General features: G+C 44.5%; 1 protein-coding gene, 3 non-coding genes and 1 pseudogene across 4 annotated transcripts; 2 read left to right on the plus strand and 3 right to left on the minus strand.

Moving 5' to 3' along the window:
- Window positions 1-239: 239 nt before the first annotated feature.
- LOC147852711 (U1 spliceosomal RNA) lies at window positions 240-404 on the minus strand. Its single transcript, XR_015531372.1, has one exon. It is a non-coding gene; the product is annotated as a U1 spliceosomal RNA (small nuclear RNA).
- Window positions 405-5758: 5354 nt separating this feature from the next.
- Window positions 5759-16046, plus strand: LOC147852712 (uncharacterized). The gene is made up of 3 exons (XM_087333281.1): window positions 5759-8900; window positions 14529-15486; window positions 15533-16046. Exons 1-3 carry the CDS (start codon window positions 5759-5761, stop codon window positions 16044-16046), a joined length of 4614 nt encoding a protein of 1537 aa, XP_087189407.1.
- On the plus strand, window positions 10983-11189 carry LOC147852713 (U2 spliceosomal RNA). Its single transcript, XR_015531358.1, has one exon. It is a non-coding gene; the product is annotated as a U2 spliceosomal RNA (small nuclear RNA).
- LOC147852714 (U1 spliceosomal RNA) lies at window positions 12434-12572 on the minus strand (annotated as a pseudogene).
- Window positions 12748-12912, minus strand: LOC147852715 (U1 spliceosomal RNA). Its single transcript, XR_015531352.1, has one exon. It is a non-coding gene; the product is annotated as a U1 spliceosomal RNA (small nuclear RNA).
- Window positions 16047-26171: the final 10125 nt, after the last annotated feature.

Genomic DNA, 26171 nt, shown 5'->3' on the forward strand with positions numbered 1-26171 from the left:
GCAGTGATCATGGGTGCATAGACATGCCATGTGCTGCCATATATATATATATGCGCGTCCATATACAATCCATGATTCTGTCTGTCTCTCTATTATGTATGCACTCTTTCTCCATCTCCACCTATTGTTTTAGTCCATCTGTTTTTTAAATTGCATAATCGTGCTCCCAAATTTCTAATATTAAAACTCACTTTCCAAAAGCTTAGAAGGGCCCAATTTGATTTTGGAGATAAATTGAAAGGGGGGCCGCGCGAACGCGAGCCCCCGCTGCCACAAATTATGACGTGCACTCTCCCACATTGGGGAGATGTTAGGGCAAACAGCCACTCCGGCAGTGCAATGGAGGCGCCGGCCCTAAGCCATCGACCTTGTTGATCACCGATAGACCCCGCCCAGGTAAGTATGTTTTGCTGCAGCTCAAACCACTCAATTTATACCTCCCTTCCTCCCCGTCCTCTCTATGTGGGACAAATAGAAGGTACACTCTCTATCTTCACTTTTCCATTTCCGCTCTTTTTGTATGTTATATGTACGCATTCCCTTCGCCATGACACACTCAACACTACCACTACTACTACTTTTACTAACCATCCTATCCCGTGATGTTTCCCTCATTGCACAATCTATGATATACATAATGTGGGTACATGTGTTGCTTCTTAGATGCTATACGAAGCAAAATGAAACTAGTTCATGAGTGAGTGGGCACTACTCACTACCCATTATTGTACATGGAAACTCACATCCTAACCACCAAATTTGTGTTGGATGCTAATCCTCGAGGAATTTGAGAGGGGCAATATTCCACATGATTCAAATGTTGCATCCAACATTGGAAAAGTTGTCTAGACGAGAAATGGGGGACACACGAATTTGTGTGCCAAATGACTTCTCCAATGAAGAGGTGGACCCTTGTTTGACGACACACATTAGTTATGCCAACTTGTTGGTTTGTGAACTTGTATGAACATTTTACCCACCAACTACAACGAGATTTAGTACAACCCCTCCTTAATCTTTAATTTGAGTTTAACACTGATTAGGGTTAAGAGCTAATTAAGCCAAACTCTAATCACTTCATTCTTGTAAGTGTGTGACACACTCTTTCATAATAAGTTGTGTGCATTATCTCTTACTCTTTTCACGTATGTAATGTTAAGGGAAAAGTACCAGGATACCCCTGGAAGTTCGTCTATTTACCAGAATGTCCCTGGAAGTTCCAAATTTACCAAACTACTACCTCTATGTCCAAAAAAATACACATTATAAAGTAATTATACACTCAAATCTACAAGCCCTATTTACCAAAATACCCTTCAAACACAAATTTCTTTACTTACACGATTGTTTGGGTCCTTTGTACCTAACAATGTAGTCTTTCTTTTCTTTCTTCTTCATTGGGTTTATCAATCATCTTCATCATCAAGATATGGGGTTATCTTGTGCATTATTAGATATTTTGTTGAGTCGATAGATATATTTGATTGTGTGGATATTTTTGGAATTACACTTTTTATAGACGGGTCAAAATTAACATGTAATTATTACATTTCGATAATTAATTTTGGTTTGCGAGTATTTTTGAAATTGATAAGATTGAGGAGATTTAGTTGTGATTGCATTTTGCTAACAAAATTTAGTTTAAAACCATGAAATTTGGTTTAAGATGGCATTTTAATAGCAAAGTGTTATGTGAGATTTCGTTTAAAATGACATTTTGGTAGCAATGTTTTTCATGAGATTTGGTTTAACATTTTGGCTGCAAATTGTTTGTGAATTCGTAAATTCATGGAATTTGGCTTCAAAATGGCATCCCAATGGTAAAATTTGGTGTGTGATCAAATGTTTTGGTTTTAAGATTAAATTTTGGTCACTTCAATCAAAAAATTTATAACTCGGTGTAAATTCATAGAATTGGATTTTAAGGTGACCTTTCAATTGAAATTATTGATATATAATATAATTTTGATAATTTAGTTTGATTGATGATGTATTTTGAAAAATAAAAGTGGTATAAATTGGTCAAAATAGGTATATAGTGGCATTATGGTAAATAAGTTTAGGTTTAAGGGTACTCTGGTAAATAAGGCTTGTAGATTTGAGTGTATACTTACTTTATAAAGAGTCTTTTTTTGGACATAGGGGTAGTTTGGTAAATTTGGAATTTCCGGGGGCATTCTGGTAAATAGACGAACTTTCAGGGGTATCCTGGTACTTTTCCCTAATGTTAATTAGTATACTCTATCAAGAATGAAAGATCAAGCGAGAGAGAGAACCACTAGGGTTACTTAAGCTAGTAGCTCATGAGTGACCGACATCCACTATTGCCATATTCTCTACTAATAGAGTATACGTTGATCCGGATCCTCAACCCAATGATATTGATGGGAGTCATAACTCCATTGATACATAAAACACTTTCTTGTTCATGCACATAGAAACCACACATGGACTACCCCCAACACAATCATGTGTTGCACAAAAGAAGAGCATCATACCCCACCAACAGATACATAATGCAAAACACAACCATCACACAACGAAAAGTGGCTCTCTTAGAACACAACAACGTGAGCCCGACACAAGCAACACCTAATTGACAACTACAACCCAAAGGCCCACCACAATCCCCTAGCTCAAATTGAACACACTAACCACTGGAGGATATAAAGCAAATTGGAGACCCACAAAGATACGACGATACCTGAGTGCACATGGAACTCTCAGCCATCACGTTTGTCCATCTAACAAAGGACACTCGACAAGCCAAAACACTTCATGTTGTGAAGGTTACACAATTATAACCACAACTAGACGTTTGGACTAGAGAGCAAAAAAACAAAATCCCTACCTTGACCATGCAAGAACAGAAGCCAACACACTTCAAAATCAAATAGGACAACTCAAAACTAAACTAGTCATGCTCTTAGCCAAAGTGGAGGCCATGAAAGATTGAATAAATATAACCTCTAGCGTGCAAAAGGAGGGCGGAGCTAGAAAAGCATATTAGTGTCCTATGCACAACCAAGCAAGTACTAGAACGACACCCAAGACAAATGCGCACCAGCTTCCCAACTCCAACAAAATAGCTCAACTCCACTTGAGTATGCAAAGAGGGTTCGACAAACCTCGTCAAGAGCGAATCAAATGCCATACCATCACATATGGTTTGAGCAGTACTTGTGTACACAAGGACAACTTCATACCAAACAAAGCTATTTATAACTCCCTTGTACACCTTGAGTAATCATGTAACAAATGAAACAAGCTCTTTTGGTTTTGTTGACCACAAAGAAGGTGTTCAAGGAATATCTGCAATGCCCATAATTGGCTAGCAAACAATGTAAAAGAATTCCTCGGCACCTCCTAGATGCAATACGTCAAACTTCCCCCTCTCAACTTCCAACGCCTCCCCCATTGCCTTCAACATCCTCTCAATTGTGCTCCAAGCCCCACCTACTCCATCCTCAACAACACAACTCCACCCCTTCCCAACAACACCCCATGCCCCGCCCCCCCCCCCCCCCCCCCCCATCTGCATCAAGACCCATTTTGACTCCATTCGCCTATTCTCTACTCCCAATGTTGTGCACCCAAGAGTGTGCAATCATTATGCTAGGGGGAATGTTCAATACCCACCATTCACAGCAAAAACTACAAAGACATCGAGAACCAAAATATATTGGAAGCTCAAATGAACTCTAGAAAAAGAGGGATAGAATAAATCTCACTGAAAGCTAGAGGGCAAATGGCCACTCTAATATGAAAGTGTCCCAAACCCATTTTAAAAATTTATAAAAGTCATGTATTTGGTGACTTTGGTAGTTCTTATATCTTCTTGGGTTTTCTCCTTTTAACATAGCTTTATTTAGAGCTCTAATTCCATCTCCTGAATCTTCCACTTGAGTTTCAGAGTGAGTAAGGTTAAGCGCTAATTAGCAAAACCTTAATCACTCTGCCTCTTGTATGTGTGTTGTATACTTTCTTTATAATGGAAATGGTGATTGTCTTTCTTTATATGTACTATGTTGTTTACATATTTGGTTAACTGTAATAATATATTACTAGAGAGAGTTAACATGTGACAATGAATGTGAAATGTATGTGTACTGGTATGATTTAATAAATTTGTGTTAACACGGAATATTTGATGTATGTTTGTGTGTATGAATGGATGTTTGTATGTATAATTGATTGTATGAATATGTACATATATGTGCATGATTTAATGAATATGTGTTAAATCAATGTGTTCAGTGTATGTATAAATGTTTTTATTACTTTATGTGTGTATGATTGTATCAATATGTATGTATATATGTTTATATATGCTTTGTGTGTGTGTGTGTGTTTGAGAGAGAGATTCTGTGTAGTTACCTAGCATAGGGATCGGCAACGGTTCGGTTTAGGCTTACCAAACCGGCTAAGCCTAAACCGCTTATAGGATCTCAAACCTGAGCCGAGCCGAGCCGAGCCGGTTCACAAACCGGGTTTGTGAACCGGCTTGTAAACCGGTTTCCAAACCGGCTTGGAAACCGGTTTAGAAACCTTCGTCTCTCTCTCTCTCTCTCCCTACCTCCCTCTCTCTCTCAGATGATCCCTCCCACTCTCTCTCACGTCTGTGGTCTCGACTCTCTCTCCCTCTCCCTCTCTCTCCCCTCTATGTAGTTCCTCTCTCTCTCTCTCTCTCCTTATATGTTGTCTCCCTCCCTCTCTCTCTCTCTCCTCGTTTGTGTAGTCTCTCTCTCTCTCTCTCCTTATATGTTGTCTCCCTCCCTCTGTCTCTCTCTCCTCGTCTATGTAGTTCTCCCTCCCTTACTCTCTCTCTCTCTTTCCCCTTGTCTGTTGTCTCTCTCCCCCTCTCTAAAGTTTATAAATGGCTTAAACGGTTTATCCGGCTTGAGCCGGTTGGCGAGGCTCAAGCCAAGCCGAGCCGAGCCGCTAAGCCGTTTTCAAGCCGGCTAAGCCAAACGGTTTAGGCTTGAGCCGAGCCGTTGCCGATCCCTAACCTAGCATATGAAAGAGAGACAAAGTGAGATGCTATCTGCATTAGGAATCGGCAACAACTTAGTTTCTGCTTATCCAGTTTGGTGGACAAGGCCAAACTGGTTTGGAAGTTATCGAGCTTGAATCAAACTAATTCCAAACCACTTAAGCCTTAACATGCTTTATGTCTTGGGATTAAGCCTTAACATACTTTATGTATATTGGTATTGGCCGCCTTTGTTGTTGTTCTGAACATCCCCTCAATATTATCATGATTCATTGGCACGTTCTTAGTGGTGATAAGGAGTGTTTGTCATCGCATCCGGCAATACTAGAATAAGGATAAAATCTGTATGCTTTAGAAGATTGACCAGGAATTGGCGAATCTGTGGTGGGTTCAGCTTTGTTAAGTGGGATAGTGGGTGGCGGCAAAGTCCATGGGGAGTCATACGTCCGGGTCGGGAGTTACTCTATAAATGAATGACTTATCCTGCTTCTTTGACGTAATCAATTACTCTGCAAGGCATCCATTGCTGTTCATCACTCCCCGTCCCATCTTCAAACGTATTCATTACGTTGGTTGCAGTTGGTTTCCTCTATTCCAAAACTTCCATCTCTTTCACTCACTCACTCCCCCTCCTCCATCGTATCCTACACTCCGTTCCTCCTCGGTTGGTTTCGACCATCCTTAATATTCCGTTTTCACTAGATGCCGAGCTTCCCATGCACTCTCCCTCTCCTCTCAATCCTTATTCTCATCATACATTCGGCAATGCCAGCGGAGATTGTGGCTGTGGCGACTGCGCCCGCGCCCACCTCCTCCGATGACATGGCAGTAGCACAAGCACAAGCACAATCACAAGCACAAGCTCTCGTGACAATTAAGGATGCCGTCACCCACGACCCCTCTTCTTGCCTCTCCTCCTGGACCGCCACCTCCACCTCCACCTCCTCCAACTCTACTAATGATGTTATCCACACCACGGCACCGCCCTCCTACTGCCCCTCTAACGGCACTGCCGGCTGGTACGGCCTGCTCTGTGATGACAGCTTCCACATCACCTCCCTCAACCTCTCCTACTGCGACCTCTCTGGTTCTATCTCCCCTTCTCTCGCTCTTCTCCCTTCCCTCTCTCATCTCGATCTCTCCTACAACAACTTCTCAGGCCCCCTCTCTTCCTCCCTCTTCTTCACCCACCAACCAACCAACTCCTCCAGCCTCACATACCTCGACCTCAGCTACAACGCCCTCCTCTCTGGTGCCATCCCCCCTTCCCTCATCCTCAACTCCCCAAACCTCCAAACCCTGCGCCTTAGACACACTGGCCTCAGCGGCCTTGTTCCTCCAGAGCTGTGGACCCATCTCCCGGCTCTTCAGTACCTCTACATCACTGACACCTGGTCCGACTCCTCACCCCCACTTCTCAGCATCTCGCCCACCTCTTTTCCAGCGACTGCGAATTTCTCTTTCTGTGCTACCATTGAAGCGTTTGTACTGTTTGGCCTTGATGCATCCGGGGCATCCTTTCCCTCTTCCTTGGGAGATTGCCAACAGTTGCAGATCTTGTCCTTGACTGTCGCGGGTCTACAAGGATCCATCCCCCCATCCATTTGGCAGCTTCCTCACCTCCAAACCCTGGTAATCCAAGATCTTAATGTGATAGACACTGTGGATGGTTATCCCTACGAGCCACGCCCCTACAAGCTCCACGGGTCACTGCCATCCACTTTTGGCTTCTGTAGCGCTGCTGGATCTACCATCGAAGACATGTACATAGATGGCATCAATCTCACTGGCCACATTCCTGCTTCTATTGGCACCTGTGCCTCTCTGCAGAATCTGGATCTCTCTCACACAAGCCTGGAAGGCCCCATCCCTTCTAGCCTCGGCAACCTCACCCAGCTGCAGACCTTGTACCTCCAGAGCAACAACCTGACAGGCAAGATACCAGCTGCGCTCGGTAGCTGCTCACAACTCACCGACCTTCGACTGGGGTTCAACCCTCTCATGGGTTCCATCCCCAGTGAGCTGGGAATGCTCATAAACCTCCAGGTACTCTCTCTCTTTACGGCCAACCTTGAGGGTCCAGTTCCCGTTGCGCTTTGCAACTGTACCCAAATGGAATGGTTCGACGTGGGGTGGATGCCCCAATCTGATGTCTTCACCTTCCTTCCACCAGAATATCCCCTGTCCCTGGGTCTTACAGGGAGCATACCTGAATGTTTCAGTAGAATGCCAAACCTACAAACGCTGGCATGGCAGCTTAGCCACCTTGACGGGGGGTTCCCTACGAAAGCATTGCAGAATTTAACGCAGCTTCAATACTTGGATCTGACTTACTGCGGATTGGAAGCCACCTTTCCTCCTGAGTTCGGCTGGAATTTTCCAGATCTACAACATCTGAACCTCGAGTATAACCACTTAACAGGGTCCATTCCACCACAGATGGGTCAGCTTCCCAACCTGGAACTACTCCATTTAGGTTCTAATGATCTGAATGGAACAATCCCAGAACAACTCCTCCAAGGCCTGGCACAATACAGCACCCTCACTACTCTCCATCTCGGTAGCAATGCTCTGGAGGGATCCATATCTTCCTCCTTTTGTGGCATCGCAAGCCTGCAAACGCTAGTTTTGGGTACCAACAACTTTAAGGGCAGTATACCAGCGTGCTTGGGGAGCTTGGAAGCTCTCACAAACTTAGATCTTGGACAAAACAACCTCACAGGAAGCATTCCTCCATCTCTCGGCCGCCTAATAAACACAGAGAGCTTAACATTAAATACCAATGAGCTTTCTGGATACATTCCTCTCGAAATCGGGGCATTGATAAAGCTGCAGAAATTAGACCTCTCCACAAACAGCCTGGAAGGGATCGTCCCTGTTGACGCTTTACATAATCTGTCTGGTCTTCTGACATTACGACTCTCTCAAAACAATTTGAGTGGGAAGATAGAGAGCTTGGACCTGTCCAAGATGCCCAACCTCCAGACTTTTGGTGCCTATGGAAATGCTTTAGAAGGGGGCCTACCTGCTGGCATTACGGAGAATAAGGAACTGGTCATCTTCGATGTGCAGGGGAACAAATATCTCACCGGATCCTTAGGCAATACTACTACTGCTGAGATAACTGGTTTATCCAAGCTCAGGGTGCTCTCGGTGAGCTACAACCAGCTTAGCGGCGACATCCCCGGTTGGGTTTGGAAGCTTCCCAGTCTGCAGGCACTGGACCTCTCCAACAATCGCTTCAGCGGCCGCTTCCCTGCGTCTCTAACGCACCTCTCATACTTCAAGCTCAATGAAAGCTCAGACAGGAACCAGACTACCCTCTACGAGGAGGTGCCGGTCATTCTCAAGAACACTGTCTTCATTCTCAAATATGTTCTGAGTACCCGTATCTACTTTGATGTGTCCCTGAATGATCTGGAAGGCGAAATTCCAGAGAGCTTCGGGGAGCTGCAAGGTCTGACAGGAGCCAACCTGTCCCACAACCGAATCAGCGGCACAATACCTGCGGGTACATTTGGGAGATTGATGGAGTTGGAGGTGCTGGATCTCTCCTACAACCAGCTCAGCGGTGGCATCCCACAAGATCTCACGTCTCTGGGCAGCCTCTCTACTCTAGACCTGGCCCACAACCAACTGGAAGGACCAATCCCCACACAGAACAACTTCAATACCAGGTTCTCATCTGCCAGCTTTGAGAACAACCCGGGCCTGTGTGGCTACCCTCTTTCCACCTCCTGCAACACAAGCATTGATGATGCTAGTAGTGATGTGGGCACCACTGCCAGGCAAACACAGCAATTGATCGTGATTTGGTTCAATGAGTTCGTATCTCCATGGGCGCTTCTGGTGGGCTATCCGACTGGACTTGCACTTGGCATATTCGTCTGCCGTACCCGGTCCTTATAAGGGACAACCATAAAAGAAAACAATGTAAATATGTAAATAGAAAAAATTGAATAAAAGTCCATGGCCTAATGGTTAAGCTTATCGATGATCTCTTATTTTATTGAGCTAGCATTTGGTTTTTCGTCTATCATACCATCTGTCTGTGGTGTTGGTAGATCACTGACGCTGAGATCATACACCCCACTATAATCACCCATAATCTTCACAGCCATAAGCTCTCTATTCTCTGGTTGGGCCACTAATGCGGACCCAATGCCCAAATGTAAATAATGCACGACCTGAACATGAACAAGCAAAGTGTAGGGCTGGTAGATAACTGCCTGTTTGCCTACAATAGTATATATACTTTCTCTCTCGTATATATACTTTGAATTTATCACATCATGATTGATCTCCAAAAGAGGCATTTGCTTATAAAATCTTTACTTTGTCTTTCTGTACAATTTGGATGCCCTCATTATTCCATTTTTTATACAGTATTGTAATGTCCTTAGTCGACTTGAATGAATTGAAACATTGGGCAATGTTTGGCTTCACTTAGAACAACTTTTGCCTAAGTACCACTTCAAAGCAAAAAAGTTACATGAACATGCTTCCGATTGCTACTTCACAGGCATCGATAAAACCCATGGAACTTTGTTCGAGGTTCTAATTGTTGTGGGAATATTTGGAGTGCATAGTAATGGAGTCTCTTTGGGTTTATTGAATTCTCATCTCCTCATTTAAGTTTAGAAGAGAGTATCCTCATGAAGCATCTATAAAAAAGGGTTTTCTTCCCAAACCTTATCATTTAAATAGTGACACCTTGAATACCATCCATTGATTAGTAGGAATGCAAGGTGGAGAACTTGTAAACCTTAGGGGGAAGACCTTATCATTACAATTGTGAATGAGAGATAAATGAAAGTACTTAAATATAATCAACACTTGTCATCAATCAACTTTCCTCTCTATCTAGCCTCCTTTCATTTCCATTTGGTAGTCAAGTCCGCAACATCAACCTTGCTTTTTCGGCACCGCAACGGTCTTGATCATTACACAATTGTCCAGTAATTAGCTTTGATGAGCATAAACACAATGCCTTTAATTCAATTGTTTGGAGAAGAAGACATACAATAATCAAATATAGGGCTATTCTAATTAGGGCATATCCATTGATAAACAAGTGAATGCTTCTTACTGAGTCCACAAACAAATGGTGCCAAATTTGAAGTTTCTTTTTTACTATTTATGGTAGGATGTATCTACCTCGTTGGTTTGTCACTTTGAGGCTTGGGTAGATTAATGCCCTCTGTATGGTGAGTCGGGCAAGAGAGTGTCAATCACCCTTGAGCTCGTTGACGGATAGACTAGTTCACTCGTAGAAAAGTTGTCTCACCTAAAAATATTCACTCATAACAGAATTAAATTATAAGATGTTATTGGCACCAGGACTTAACCTAGGTAGCATACACATTTAATTAATGACTTAATCAATACACACATGCACAAAATCATTCGAAAACAACCATCTCTATCAATTTAACCACTTTGTGAAGCCACCCACTCTCTCATGCAAAGAGGTTAATTGCAAAAAATTAAGATTTGAGCATTAGAATATTAATGAGGATAAAGGAGTACGGACACATGTTTAACCGAAATGTGGAATTTAAATGGGTTCACATAAAACCAAGACTCTCTACAATTTGTTTAGTACATCCCTTACCACAGTTGGCATGATTCGTTGATTGTGTCCCTCTAGTGGTCTTGCAACATGGATAATTTACTTATGATTCACTCCATTCTTGAGTTGGGAGGCAAAAATGTGATATGCCACATGTTGAAAAGAGATCAAGGCACTTTAGAGTGGAGATAAGTGGCGGCGTCATGGACGAAGCGTGACATGAGCTTTGAAGTGTAAAAGCTTGCGGAAAGGTTAGTGGGTTGTATGGTACTATAATTGTTGTTGTTGTCTCGTGTTCGAAGCGGGGAAGTAAGGTCAATGTAGCAGTTAGAGACGTAGAGATATATATATATCCCACATACAAAACCACTTTTTGGTGTCTCCTATAAGTATGGAAGTAGAAGCACAGAAGAAATCATACCTTTCTCGGCCTTTTGGCTAAGATCAAGTGTAGTATCTGTTCTTATCAGTTTAATATCTGATACGTGGCCTATAAGGTCACATGATATTAACCTAATTTCTTTCATCGGGGCAGCACCCGTTCGAGGCAGCTTGCTGTCTCTGGGAGCTGCGTGCGTCGCCTTGGTATTGCACTGACGCCGAGGTCATACAGGCGCGCCCCCCCACTACAATCATGGCCAAAATGTTCTTCCTGCAACGATAAATGATGATTAAATAAATAATGCAAGCGATAGGTAGTGTAAGGCTGGTAAATAACTCCCCGTTTGCCTACAATTTTCGTAAAGGTTGGGGTACCCATTGATTCTACGCACTCTTATCATGGTAAGAATTTGGCGGCATCTAGCATGTCCAGGAGTGATCAGGGTTGTATAGACATGCCATGTGATGCTTCCTACCCGACTGATCTATATATATATATATTTATGCCTCATATCCATTCCATGACTATTATATATATATATTTGCCTCCATCTTTACCCTATCGTTTGTTTATCCATGACTCCACCCCAGCTGTGCTGGGTTTGTACAGACAGACTTCGGGTGCTAAGATCCAAAGTCGAGAGGGAAACAGCCCAGATCGTACGCTAAGGTCCTTAAGCAATCACTTAGTGGAAAAGGAAGTGATCGAGCGATGACAACCAGGGGGTGGGCTTGGAAGCAGCCATCCTTCAAAGAAAGCGTAATAGCTCACTGGTCTAGCTTCATGGCACTGAAAATGTCTCGGGGCTCAAGTGATTCACCGAAGCGACGAGACCTTGAAAGAAGCTTTTTCAAGTGTCAGTAGCGGAACGTTCTGTCAATCGAGGAAGGTTGTTGGTGACAACACCTGGAGGTACCAGAAGTGAGAATGCTGACATGAGTAACGAGAAATCATGTGAAAAGCATGATCGCCTGCCAGTTCCAGGGTTTCTGCGTTCAGTCAATCTACGCAGAGTGAATCGGTCCCAATTTACATCACATAACTGTACTCCCTCTACCCCGTTACGTCTGTTATTTACATAACATACATCTAAAGTATATATACCCCATATGTCATTTACACATTACGCAGTCCAGGTAGACTCAATTTTCGGACATTCAGAGTTTAATTGATTGGAGATTATTTGAGAAGGGGGCCGCGCGAACGTGAGCCCCCACAGCCACAAATTATGACCTGCACTCTCCCACCCAGACTGGTTTATATATATGGCTCCATTTACAATTCCATGATGCTCTCGCGCTATTATATATACATTCATTTCTCCATGACGATCAGATAACCCAGCATCGGCCCCAACCAAAGATTTCCGCTGGGAATTGGGTGAGGAATTACATTCATTTACAATTCCATGATACTCTCTTCTCTCTATTCTGTATATAGATCCATTACCATGATAGCTAGTTTGATGACTTTTGGATTATTTGAGAAGGGGGCCGCGCGAACGCGAGCCCCCGCTGCCACAAATTATGACGTGCACTCTCCCACATTGGGGAGATGCTAGGGCAAACAGCCCCTCCGGCAGTGCAATGGAGGCGCCGGTCCTAAGCCATCGGCCAGCTGTATATACTTATCCATGACCACTCCACCCCATATGTCTTATTTACATAACATACATGTACTTCCTCTACCACGTCACGTTTACACCATATCTGTTATTTGCATTACAACATCGATACAAACTCCCCATATCTATTTACACCCAAAATTTCGGAATGACATTCAGAATTTGATTTGATTGAGAAAGGGGCCGCGCGAACGCGAGCCCCCGCTGCCACAAATTATGACGTGCACTCTCCCACATTGGGGAGATGCTAGGGCAAACAGCCCCTCCGGCAGTGCAATGGAGGCGCCGGCCCTAAGCCATCGGCCTTGCTGATCACCGATAGACCCCGCCCAGGTAAGTATGTTTTCCTGCAGTTCACAGCCCTCTAATTATACCTCCCTTCCTCCCCGTCCTCTCTATGTGGGACAAATAGAAGATACTCTCTCTATCTACCCTTTTCCATTTATGTAATGTTCTTGTTTTCATGTATTCATTCACTATGACGCACGCACTACTTATTTTTTCAACAAATGTACATGTATCATTGCTAGTGCCACTCTTTTCTATAGTAGAATAAATTTGTTCCTTTAGATTTGGTTGATGGCTTGCCAACCTAGTAGGGACTTGCATCTTTTTGTCTCTAGGCTGAGCCAAGATTGTACCTATTGTGAAAGTATGACATGTTTGGGTGCACATGAACTCATTTTCCCAACTTCGTGATCAAGATGGTGGTGCTCTAGTTAGTATTCCTTGAGTAAATGAAACAATTTGGTGCATTCCTTAGGTCAATTTAAACTCTTCAAGGAGTCCATAGAGAAATGTTGCACCTTCTTGGCGAACATTTTAGTGAAACACTAATAATAACTTGTGTACCCCATCATGCATGCACATCCTTCTTGTTGGTTTATGGGGTGGCACGTTTGATATCCATTTAACTTTAGCCTTGTTAGGCAAATGTATTTGCGCATAAAAAATGAGTCAAAATGCAATTGATATTGTACACATTTTGAATCAATCACTTAGTAAGGTTAAGTGCTCTTCCGAATGGACTTGCAATAGAACCCATTTACATGGAGATGGATACGCGATTTGCCCCATGTTTAAAACTGCTTATGACATTGGTGGGTTTAAATGGCATTTGTTTGTACTGAAAAATGCCAAACTTTGTGTCAAAGGTTGTCTCTATATTGATATTGGGGTGCAACAGTCATTTGATTGTACCATGAGAATATGTTAATGGAACTACATGCTTCTTTGTTTGTTGCATGTGTTAAGAGGTGCTTGAGGTATGACATCAAGTAGTTATCTCAACTAGTGTCTTTGTTAACCTTACAAAAATCAATGCATATCTTGACTTTGTTCTTCTTCTTGAACTATGAGTAGTGACTAACCTATACACATGCATGCATCTCAATGTCCTTGTAAGTTGTGCACATTGGACATGGTGCACAATTATCTCCATGATCTTGTAATGGTATGGTCCATCTACTAGGTAATGGAGGTCTTTAATGTTGATAAAATTCCTTTTCTCGCTCCATGGTGATTCCTTGGAAACAAACCAATATTGTCCTATAGCATCTTGCATGCTAGAATAAGAATCAATTCTCTATCCTTTGGAAGCTTGAGCAAGATTTGGCTAAACTATGGTGTCTCAGCCTTATAAAAAAAGGGGTGGTTGGTGGTGGAGTCCGGGTGGAAGGTGGCAAGCTCAATTTCCAAATAATGGGATCAGTAGTAAAGGAAAAGAAATCATTAATTCTCTAGTCGAGGTTGGCACACCTTTCTAAATGATTTCTACATCACTCTTCTTCTTCTAAATGAGGTAGTGCAAGCCCAAGCCCAAGCTCTCATAGCATTCAAGGATGCCATCACCCATGACCCCTTCTCTTGCCTCTCCTCCTGGGTTCAACCCTCTCATGGGTTCCATCCCGAGTGAGCTGGGAATGCTTATAAACCTCCAGGAACTCTCTCTATTTAGGGCCAATCTTGAGGGTCCTCTCGAAAAACCGCTTAACAGGATCTATACCACCACAGATTGGCCAGCTTCCCAACCTGGAACGACTCAGCGCCGGTTCTAATGATCTGAATGGAACAATCCCAGAACAACTCCTCCAAGGCCTGGCACAACACAGCACCGTCACCAGTCTAAATCTCGGCGGCAATGCTCTGGAAGGATCCATATCTTCCGCCTTTTGTGGCATCACAAGCCTGCAGACGCTCGTTTTGGTTTCCAACAACTTGCAGGGCAGTATACCAGCGTGCTTGGGGAGCTTGGAAGCTCTCACAGAGCTACATCTTGGACACAACAACCTCACGGGAAGCATTCCTCCATCTCTCGGCCGCCTAATAAACACAGAGAGCTTAACATTAAATAACAATGAGCTTTCTGGATACATTCCTCTCGAAATCGGGGCATTGACAAAGCTGCAGAAATTAGACCTCTCCACAAACAACCTGCAAGGGATCGTCCCTGTCCACGCTTTACATAATCTGTCTGGTCTTCAGACTTTACGCCTCTTTCAGAACAATTTGACTGGGAAGATAGAGAACTTGGATCTGTCCAAGTTGCCTAATCTCGACACTTTTAGTGTCTATGGAAATGCTTTAGAAGGGGGCCTACCTGCTGGCCTAACAGAGAGTAAGGCACTGATCATCTTTGATGTGCAGCGGAACAAATATTTAAACGGATCCATAGGCAATACTACTACTCTTGACATCACTGGCTACAACCAGCTAAGTGGCCACATCCCGGGCTGGGTTTGGAAGCTTCCCAAACTACAGGCACTGGACCTCTCCAATAATCGTTTCCACGGCCGCTTCCCTGCGACTCTCACGCACCTCGTCTACTTCAAGCTCAATCAAACCTCACACAAGAACCAGACAACCCTCTACGTTGAGGTGCCTGTCACGCTGAAGAATACTGTCTACATTCTTGAGTATGTGCTGAGTGCACGGATCTACATTGATGTGTCCATGAACTATCTATCTGGAAGGCGAAATTCCGGAGAGCTTCGGGGAGCTGCAGGGTTTGACAGGAGCCAACCTGTCCCACAACCGAATCAGCGGGCCCATAGGTGAGGGTACATTCGGGAGATTGAGGCAGTTGGAGGTGTTGGACCTGTCGTACAACCAGCTCAGCGGTGGCATCCCACAAGATCTCACGTCTCTGGACAACCTCAATACTTTAAACCTCGCCCACAACCAACTGGAAGGACTCATTCCCACACAGAACAACTTTGACACCAAGTTGGGGAAAATGAGCTACGAGAACAACCCGGGGCTGTATGGCTGCCCTCTTTCCTCCTGCAACACAAGCTACAATGTGATGAATACTAATGATGTGGTGGGCATCACAAGCACAAGCACAGGTGGGCAAATGCAGATCATGATTTGGTTCCGTGAGTTCGTATGTCCGTGGGCACTTCTGGTGGGCTATCCGGCAGGGCTTGCACTCGGTATATTCATCGGCCATCTCCTCTCCTCAAAATTGAAGTGAATACTCGCACGAACAACACAATCAATCCCCAACATGAGTTTTTTTTTCACCAAAAAACAACTTGAGTTTCTAATACAAGATGTATGTATGTCCATATGTATTCATTTTTACTTTTTTACTCCCACGTCTTCCAAACAAACAAACACTTTGGATCTAAACGGGCAATTGAGAACGCCAACGGCATGGGATAGATAGATTACTACCAACCACATCCATACATACGTTACCTCCCAAGTTCTATTAGTTTAAAAACTTTATTTGATGAACATGAACATGAATGACAATGACCACATTAAATGTTACAATGTCCCTACAATCGGAGGCTTTGCCTCATGAAGCAGTTCTTTGAGGACTTAGCATGGCAAATTTGATCAAGTCTACCTATTGCGCCCCTAGTAATTATGGGGTTCTCAAAACAACATGAAAACTTGGTTGGGACAAAGAGAATTGGGACAAGAAGATGATTTATATTACATGAAAGAGATACAAGATTACAACAATCCTAGGTTGGGACAAACCAAAAAGATGATGAGGGACTAGAAGATTACAAAAGGAGAGAGTAGGACTCATAGATTGAGAATGACTCAAAATGAGGACAAGCTCCTCCATATATAGCCCAAGGGGTGGGTGGCTTTTGGACTACCCTAGCCATTAGGCCAAGAGGTAGTTGTTGGGCTTCCCTAGCCGTTAGGTTAAGAGGTGGTTGTTGGGCTTCCTTTTGGCTAGTCATTGGGACTGCTCATTGTTTGGGACATCTTAGGTCTATCCAACTCTTGTTTGGGACTACTTTGGTCTGTCCCAACCTAAACCTTGCTTGGGTCTTTCCCAACTATGTTTGGGACTGATTGCTAGCTGGGACTAATTAGGTGCACCATACTAACCTCTTTTTTGTTGCCCTACCCCATAGTGCCAACTCTTTACAATCATGAAACCCACATTATCCAATATAAGTGATCGAAGACTAGTTGTCTCGATTTTACAAGGAAACACAGTTTGCATTAAATCAATATTCCTAATCTTGTACTGCACTTTATATCAAGCATTCAAAACATAATAAAAAATATTATAAACTCTTCAAAAAAATCTAAATCTAATGATTCATGCGTATATATCATATCTAGGTTTCTTAAGTCGATTTGTAAAATTCGTCAAAGGAGTGTTTTAACAATAAAGGGGGAAACAAGGCCATGCTTATAATCATAGAATGAACCATACATAGCATACGTGCATTCGCGTGCGCGAATGATTCAATCATACATGTATGGTAAATCATCTCCAAGTTGGATTGGATTGACACGTTTGATTGGATTGAATATGGCCTATATTATATATTGATTCACTCTCAATCCCAACAAGTGGACTATGTCATTATAAACTATCATCAAAGATTCAAAAACTCATAAAGCTTATATTCGAGAATACGAAGAAAATATGACACTAACAAAAAATTCTACTAATTCAATTGACGTAGTAATTTGTTTGAGGACTCTCACTAGAATGTGCCTCATTACTATCAACAACATAACTGTCTTCAATGTCCTAATCTTGCATACTATTGAGGATATCATTTGAATTTTCAGTATGTAAAATTTCTCGCTCTTTTTGCAAGTTCAATAACCTTTCAACATCTTCCTCTTTATCAACCATTTCCATTGTAATTTCCAATGGGGTGTAACCTCTTTCTTTGATGCTCTTGAGAAGCCGTAAATTAGTGTGCAAGTATGTATAGATCACATGAGTCTGTCGCCATGATGATGATGATGATGATGATTAATCAAGCATCTTTCTCGTTCTTCTGATGATCCGATTAATCAAAATCCCAAGTGAACAAAAAAGAGACAAAACACAAAAAAAGTGTTTCTTTTCTCCCCTATGCAGGAATGATCCTCTCTCTCTGTGCCTTTTTCTTGCTAATTCTCTTTTTTTTTTGTTATAATAATACAGACATAGCCCACCCCCCCACCCATTTTCTCTCTCTTCTTCCAATTGAGCTTTGCCCACACCCCACCGAAAGTCCCCCATTGGATTGGTGCAACACAAAAACCAATGAGAGTGTGGAGTGTCTCCTACATCCTCATCAGAGAAATGCCCCTTTAAGATCTCATATCGCATTAGAATTGGGAAGCCATTCATTCCTTTGTGGATCCATTCATTACTAATTAATTCGGGTTACAGAGTTCATTCACCTCCCACCCAAAAAAGTATGCAGACTGTGATTTTGTGTGTGTGTGTGTGTGTGGGGAGAGAGAGAGAGAGAGAGAGAGAGAGAGAGAGAGAGAGAGAGAGAGGAAGCGACAACGTATCTTTAAAAAAAGAATACAAAAAAAGGGGAAAAAAGGACCACGCATTTTTCCCCTTTCAAACGTGTTCGTTTCCAAACGTATTCAAACGTTTCGATGCCTCCACGAACACGAATACTACGTTCTATGCTTATAATGCATCATATAGTGATTATGACCAAATAAAGAGATAACATATCTTAGTGACCATAATTTAGATGAGGACAATGATGACTCCTTATGGCCCTTAACTTCACTTGATTGTACTCCCACTTCCATGTGGATCCATCCTTACACGATCCACATGCCACCTCGCTTTGTTTATTAGAGTGTAAGGGAAAGTGAAAAGTCTTGATGTTGATGTTACAAAGACTTGGCATTGGGATAGAAAGGAAGTCTCCGATCAAAGTTCAACCAAATGACAAGGCATGACATGGTAACTATGGAAGATGCTATTTTTGAATCGCGTAGACAAATATGATGGCCTTTCAGACAATGCGAACAAAGTTTAATGTACCACATGGATATTGATTATAGTTGGCAACCAAATTTGACATTGCAAATTCTATATTCCCCAATTCAAAACATGGTTGTCAAGGAACCACACAAAGATTGGACATTCGGTAGTGAAGTTTTTAAATTTTGTGGTGCACATTCATGATGTATATTATAACTTTGTTGAAGTCTAAAAATAAAGCTTGGTTAGAGAAGAAGGTATTGGATACATGGCACATCATGCGCTATGTTCAATGGTGGTGTCAACCTTTAGATCAAGGAAGGAATTCTAATCTTCCTTTTCCTCCAAAGGCGTTTCTTTGGTGTGCGATGGTTGATGGGCTACCATTGGTGGTGTCAACCTTTAGATCGAGGAAGGAATTCTACTATTCCTTTTCCTCCAAAGGCGTTTCTTTGGTGTGCGATGGTTGATGGGCTACCATTGGTGATGGAACATGAGAAATAGGTTGATGGGCTACCATTGGTGGTGTCAACCTTTAGATCGAGGAAGGAATTCTAATCTTCCTTTTCCTCCAAATGCGTTTCTTTGGTGTGTGATGGTTGATGGACTACCATTGGTGATGGAACATGAGAAATAGGTTATTGTTTGATGGATTTCATGGGGTGCCGCAACCAATTCGTAGATATTGTCGTTTAACCCGGTTTTCTATTGTCATGGGGAATATTTGGATTGCATAGTGTAAAGAATCAGATGTGATTCTTGTGAAGCGGAAGAGATGTGAGTTATGTGTGTGTATGAGAGAGAGTGAGAGTGAGTGAGACAGACAAGGAGTAAGACACAGAGAATACGCAAGGTAAAAGTATATTAACAAAGGAGAAAGACTTAACTCAATACAAGGTGGGAGGAGGGTGCTTTATATAGTCACCCTCTCTCTTCATTAACTACAAGACTCATGAGCATGGGGAATGTGAAAGCTCATAAGTTATGTGTCATAGAATATGATTCTATGACTCATACAAAATGCTAGAATACAAAGAGGTGACATAATGGTGACTCTTGACCGTTGGAGTGTCTATTCACTCTTAAGGTGAGTTCACACACTAGACCAAGTTGAGCTTGATTCTCAACACGCCCCCTCAAGCTCAAGTCGGGTCGGTTTCAGACGGTATCTGAAATCCGCTTCGACTCGCGTTCCGGAGACCGCGTCGACTCGCATTTATGCGGAGTTGCGGAATTCGTGCTCCAGCTTGCATTGTGCGTAGTTGCGAAATCCATGCTCCAGCTTGCGTTGTGAATAGTTGCGAAGTCTGTGCTTCGGCTTGCGTCTTTCTTCGTGGCTTCATTGCGCGGTTGCGTAATCCACGCGTTATTGCATAGTGTGCGCGGTTTGCAGAATCCATGTGTTATTGCGTAATGTCTTCAGTACTCCCCCTCAAGCTTGGCAGGTCAAGGATTGTCAATCCGAGATCGGTCATGAATTGCCACAGCTTGTCGGCTCCTAAGGCTTTACTGAAGATGTCGGCTGTTTAAAGATTTGTGCTAATGTGTTGTAGGTCGACATCGCCAGCTAGAACGCGTTGTCGGATGAAGTGATAGTGCACTTCGATGTGCTTTGTCCGCGCGTGGAACACCGGGTTCCGAGCCAGATAGATACTACTCATGTTGTCGCAGTAAAGGGAAGGCGGATCCTTGATGGGTACACCCAGATCCTTCAAAATCCTCTTGAGCCATACGGCTTCACACGCAGCTACGGCTGTGCCCCTATATTCTGCCTCCGTACTCGAAAAAGCGACGGTAGGCTGCTTCTTGCTACTCCAAGATATTGCTCCGCTGCTAAGGGAGAAAACAAATCCGGAGGTTGATCTTCTATCGGCTTTGTAGCTTGCCCAATCGGTGTCTGTGTACCCCTTGGGTCGTATTGGCATCGCAGTCTTGTAGAGGATGCCGCAATCCATTGTGCCGCTCACGTATCGTAGAACTCGCTTAGCGCAATCCAAGTGAGTATCACGCGGTGTTTGCATGAATTGGCTAAAGAGACCGACCGGATAACAGAGATCGGGTCGTGTGATCGTGAGGTAGATGAGACTCCCGATGAATTGCCGATACTGGGTAGGCTCACATGCTTTGGTGCCGGAGTTCACATCGAGTTTGAGATTGCGATCGAGCGGGGTTGTCGCGGATTTGCACTTAGCCATACCAAACTTGTATAACAAGTTGAGGATATAGTGTCGTTGAGAGATCATGATTCCGGCCGGAGTCCGAATTACCTCGATGCCGAGGAAGTAGTGGAGTTCCTTCATGTCCGTCATCTCGAACTTGTCGGAAAGGAGGGATTTGACCTTATTGATTTCGACGAGATGCTCACCTCCAATGACTAGGTCATCCACATATAAGATGATGACGATCGGACTTGCGGAATCGCTTCGTATGTAGAGGGAGTTGTTCGATTTTGACATACGGAAGCCGATTTGATGAAGATATTGCGTTATCTTCGAATGCCAAGCACGCGGTGCTTGCTTGAGGCCGTAGAGTGGCTTGTTGAGTCGGCATACAGCTTTCGGATGGGTGCTCGAGTTGAAGCCGGGTGGTTGTATCATGCATACCTCCTCTTCTAAGTCGTCTTGTAGAAAGGCGTTCTTGACGTCCATTTGATGGAGGTGCCACGCTTTCGCCGCGACAAGCGCAATTACGGTCCGTACCGTCCTCATCTTTGCCACCAGGGCAAAGGTCTCCTCGTAGTCAACTCCGTGCGTTTGGGCATAGCCTTTCGCTACGAGTCACACTTTGTAGAGCTTGACGGAACCGTCGATGTTGTACTTCACTTTGTAAATCCATCTGCATCCGATCGCCTTTTTGTGCGGTGAGGTGGGAACGAGATCCCACGTCTGGTTCTTGCGTAGTGCCTGCATCTCCTCGTTCATGGCTTCGATCCATTGCGGATCCTTGGTTGCTTCGGAAAATGTTTCCGACTCGCGTACTGTCGCCACCTTCATCATAAAGGCATAGTGATATGCTATGTAGTCGTTGTAGCCGAATCGGCTGACCGGATTCTTTTCACGGGTGGAGCAACGGAGCTTTTCATTTGCAGAGATGAGGGCTTTCTTAGCTCCGATTGGTACATCGAAGCCGCCGAACTCACTGTCGAGTGAGTGAGTCCACTCATCGTCGTCGAAGTGATCGTCTACGTATTCCGCCATTTTCGCCTTGCCTTTGTCCATCTTCGGGCTAGGCCGTGATGTGCTTTGATCGCTCAAAGGCTCTTGTGGTCCGTGTTGGATACAAGGTCGTCTATGCGGAAGATCAAGAAGCATTCGATTCTGTTCTGTACCTGCGTATGACAGTTTCTAGGTCGTTGCACAGAGATAGAGAGAGAGAGAGACACACACACACAACGACTCTTTCTATTCCATAAAGCAATAATACAACCCAACCTTACAAAAAAGGTTACAAGGTCACTATATATAGTGACAGACTTAGGGCATCTACCATTTATGCTAATTACACAAATGGCCCAAACTTGATCTATACAAAGGGATAGTGTGAATACGTCCATTATACACTTGTATTCGACACTCCCCCGTAATGGGCGTATACATGGGTTATCTAAGATTACAGGCATAAACCTAGGTTCTCGGACATATCAGTTTTGTTCGAGTCGGCAGGGTCCGAAGGCAGAAGACCGAACTGGTCGGGTCGGAAGAGTTGAAGCCGATCATTAAGGAACTGATGTCGGTTGTCGGAAACCATCCTGCGATGTGTCCGGCTCTAACCGGACTGGTTTGTCGTTACGCCCATCTGATGCCGAAGGGACCGAAAGCGGTCTGCCGAAAGACACTTGGTCATTCCATCTGCGACATTGTCGATTGTGGATATTTTCTCTAGACCGATTTTCCCTGAAATGACGCAGTCCCGAACGAAGTGATATCGAACGTCGATATGTTTGGAGGCGTTGTGGTGAACCGGATTTTTCGACAAGGCAACAGCACCTTGACTGTCGCTATAGACAACTGGGGCCGAGTCATGGTCGACTTGTCGAAACGTGTGCGCCAGCCGGCCGAGCCACAAAGCTTCTTTTGCAGCGTCGGACGCAGCTACATATTCTGCTTCGGTCGTTGAGGTCGTTGTGCACTCCTGAAGTTTCGACTTCCACGAAATTGCTCCATTGCCGAATTTGAAGCAGTATCCAGTTGTTGATTTCCGACTGTCTATACAGCCGGCGAAGTCCGAGTCGGTGTAACCGACTACGCCTGTAGTTGAGTTCGGACCGAAAAGAATGCCGTGGTCTTTTGTGCCAGCCAGATATTTGAACACATGCTTGACTGCGTTCCAATGCGATCGGCCAGGATTGTGCATAAATCTGCTAACGACTCCTACGGCATGAGAAATATCAGGCTGTGTCGCGACCATCAGGTACATAAGGGAGCCGACTGCCGGTGCATACGGTACCGACTTCATATCTTCCCCCTCCGGACCGGATGTCGGGCAGTCTCGCTGAGAGAGCCGAAGATTCATGGGGAGCGGGGTTGAAGCAGATTTGGCTGATTGCATGTTGAAGCGTTCCAAGACACGTCCGATATAGTCGGTCTGAGACGAAAAAAGATGTCGTTGATCGCGATGCCGACTAATCTTCATGCCAAGTATGTGTCGTGCCGGACCGAGGTCCTTCATGGCAAACTTCAACCGCAGTTGCCGAATGATATCGGCAAGTTCGCCCGCGTGGCGTCCAGAAATTAGCATGTCGTCCACGTAAATGATGAGGAAGATGGGTGATCCATCTTGAGCTGTGTTGGTAAAAAAACAATGGTCCTCATCGCTTTTTGAGAAGCCGATCGATTGGATGAAGTCGTCGAACTTCTTGTACCATTGTCGCGGTGCCTGTTTGAGGCCGTATAGACTCTTCCTGAGTCGGCAAACTAGATGTTCTTGGCCAGTTGCCACGAAGCCTTTTGGCTTCTCCATATAAATTTCCTCTTCAAGATCACCATGGAGGAATGTTGTTTTGACATCTAGCTGAATCAGCTCCAAGTTGTCGGCTGCCACTACGCCGAGTAGAAAACAAAGGGTTGTCATTTTCACCACTGGTGAAAAAATCTCGTCGAAGTCGACGCCATATTCTTGTCGGAAGCCCTTCGCAACTAATCTGGCCTTGTACTTTGGGGTGGTCGAATCAGACGTCTCTTTTAGTCGATAAACCCACTTGCAAGGAAGAGCACGTCGGTTCCTAGGTAATTCGACCAGATCCCAAGTCTTGTTTGCCCGAATGGAGTGCATTTCCGACTCCATCGCCAGATGCCAGGTGGCGGAATCGACAGATGTCGATGCTTCTTCGTAAGACGTCGGTTCGTCGGCGTCGGTGAAGAAAATTCCAGGAGAATACCTCTCCGGAGGTTGCGACAGTCTCTCGGATCGTAGAGGTATGATTGGACTGGTCGCATCGGGTATCGAGGTCGGATGGTCCGAAAGCTGCTGTGCCGAGTCAGAGTTGTCCGAATCGGTAGTGTAAGGTTCAGCTACCCGTGAAGCTGACCGTGTGTTAAGAGCGGGGCCTTCTTGAAGGGTCGGCACATCGGAAAATGTTACCCTTCGGACTTCGATCGGTGTTTTGACTGATGGATTCATAGCCGACTCGTTGAACACAACGTCCGAACTTCGGACGATTTGTCTGCATTCGGGGTCCCAGAGTCGGTATCCCATTTCGCCGTCGGATCCATATCCAAGGAAAATGCATTTCCTGGACCGAGGTGCAAGTTTTCGGCGATCATCTTTCGGAATAAGGCCGTACGCCTCGCATCCGAAGATCCTCAGCTTGTCGTAATTCGGCTTACTGCCGATCCATAGTTCCTGAGGAATTTGAAGTCCTAGAGGTCTGCTTGGCGACATATTGATTATGTGTACTGCCGTGAGTAGAGCCTCTGCCCAGAAGCCATCTGACAGTCCGGAGTGTTGGAGCATGGAAACTATCCGTTCTTGGATTGTCCGATTCATGTGTTCGGCAATCTCGTTTTGCTCCGGACTGTGTGGTGCCGTAAATTCACGTCGGATGCCGCGTTGTCGGCAGAATTTGACGAATTCTTCTGATTTGAACTCTCCCCCATTGTCGGTCCGAAAGCATTTCAGTTTTCGGTCGGTTTGATTTTCTACCATAGCGAGCCAATCGGAGAAGATCGAGAAGACACGATCTTTGGTGCGAATTGGATAAGCCCACACCTTTCGAGTCGAATCGTCAATAAAACTGACGAAGTAAGAGGCACCGCCGAGAGACTGATGCGGCATTGGGCCACAGACGTCCGAGTGGACCAAATCGAGAGGTCTCGTTTCTCTTGGTGCTGATGTCGGGTGTGATGCGGTTGCTTGTTTGCCATACTGGCAATGCTCGCAGAATTGATGGTCGGAGAAGGAGAGTTTAGGGATGTATCCGGCTCTAGATAGATGCGTAATGCCGGCCTTGCTGAGGTGTCCTAATCTTCTGTGCCATAGTGATGACACAGGAATATCCACCAAAAACAGGTTACCCTCTCTGAGCGTAACATGTAACGGATACAATGAGTGTATCTTGGGTCCTCTAGCAAGCAGGAGGTTCCCCCTGTGGAGTGTCCACCCTCCCGAAGAAAAACCGGCACGAATGCCGTCTTCATCTAGTTGTCCGACTGAGATCAATGGCCTTGAGAGCTCGGGTACATGTCGGACATTGTGAAGTACAAGTGTAGAGCCACCTGCAAGGTTGAGCTCTACTGTGCCGATTCCAATGATGTCACAGTGTTGCGAGTTACCGACTCGAACTGAGTCGGAGTGACGGATCGTATAGTGCCGAAATTGGGATCGATGAGGAGTCACGTGAAATGACGCGCCCGAATCTAAGAGCCATGTGCTCGATTCTTCAGTCGTGAGCAGAACTTCTGATCCGACTGGATTTTCGATTGATAGTATATTCGGGTCGTTTGGTAGCACATCAGCTGAGAAGCGGACGTAATTGATCTCCTCATGCCGACCACTCTTCTTGTCTGATCTCTGAGACTTGTCGTTCTTGTTCTTGAGTGCGCGGCAGTCGGCTTTGATGTGTCCGGGTTTCTTGCAATAGTTGCAGATTCGATTATCCCGTGACTGGCTCCGTCTTCACTGATTGTTCGGCGGCCGTGAGGAATCTCTTCCTCGTATGTTCGATCGGTCTGTCGAACCTTGTACTACGTAAACGTCGTCTGTTGAGTCTTTGGCGAAAGACTTTCTCCGAGCTGCTTCGGTCAGGATTGCGCTCGTGACTTCGGAGTATTTAACAGCCGTGGTTGACGCGTTGCACACGGTTGTGACGAAAGTTTCCCATGATGAGGGAAGGCTGCTCATGAGTATCATTGCTCTGAGTTCATCCTCGATTGCCGTCCCCTGTGACGAGAT

This window comes from Azolla caroliniana, unplaced genomic scaffold (assembly GCF_043228905.1).
Source record: "Azolla caroliniana isolate FFs.n. ecotype wild unplaced genomic scaffold, voAzoCaro1.0.p SCAF_17, whole genome shotgun sequence".
Lineage (NCBI taxonomy): Eukaryota > Viridiplantae > Streptophyta > Polypodiopsida > Salviniales > Salviniaceae > Azolla > Azolla caroliniana.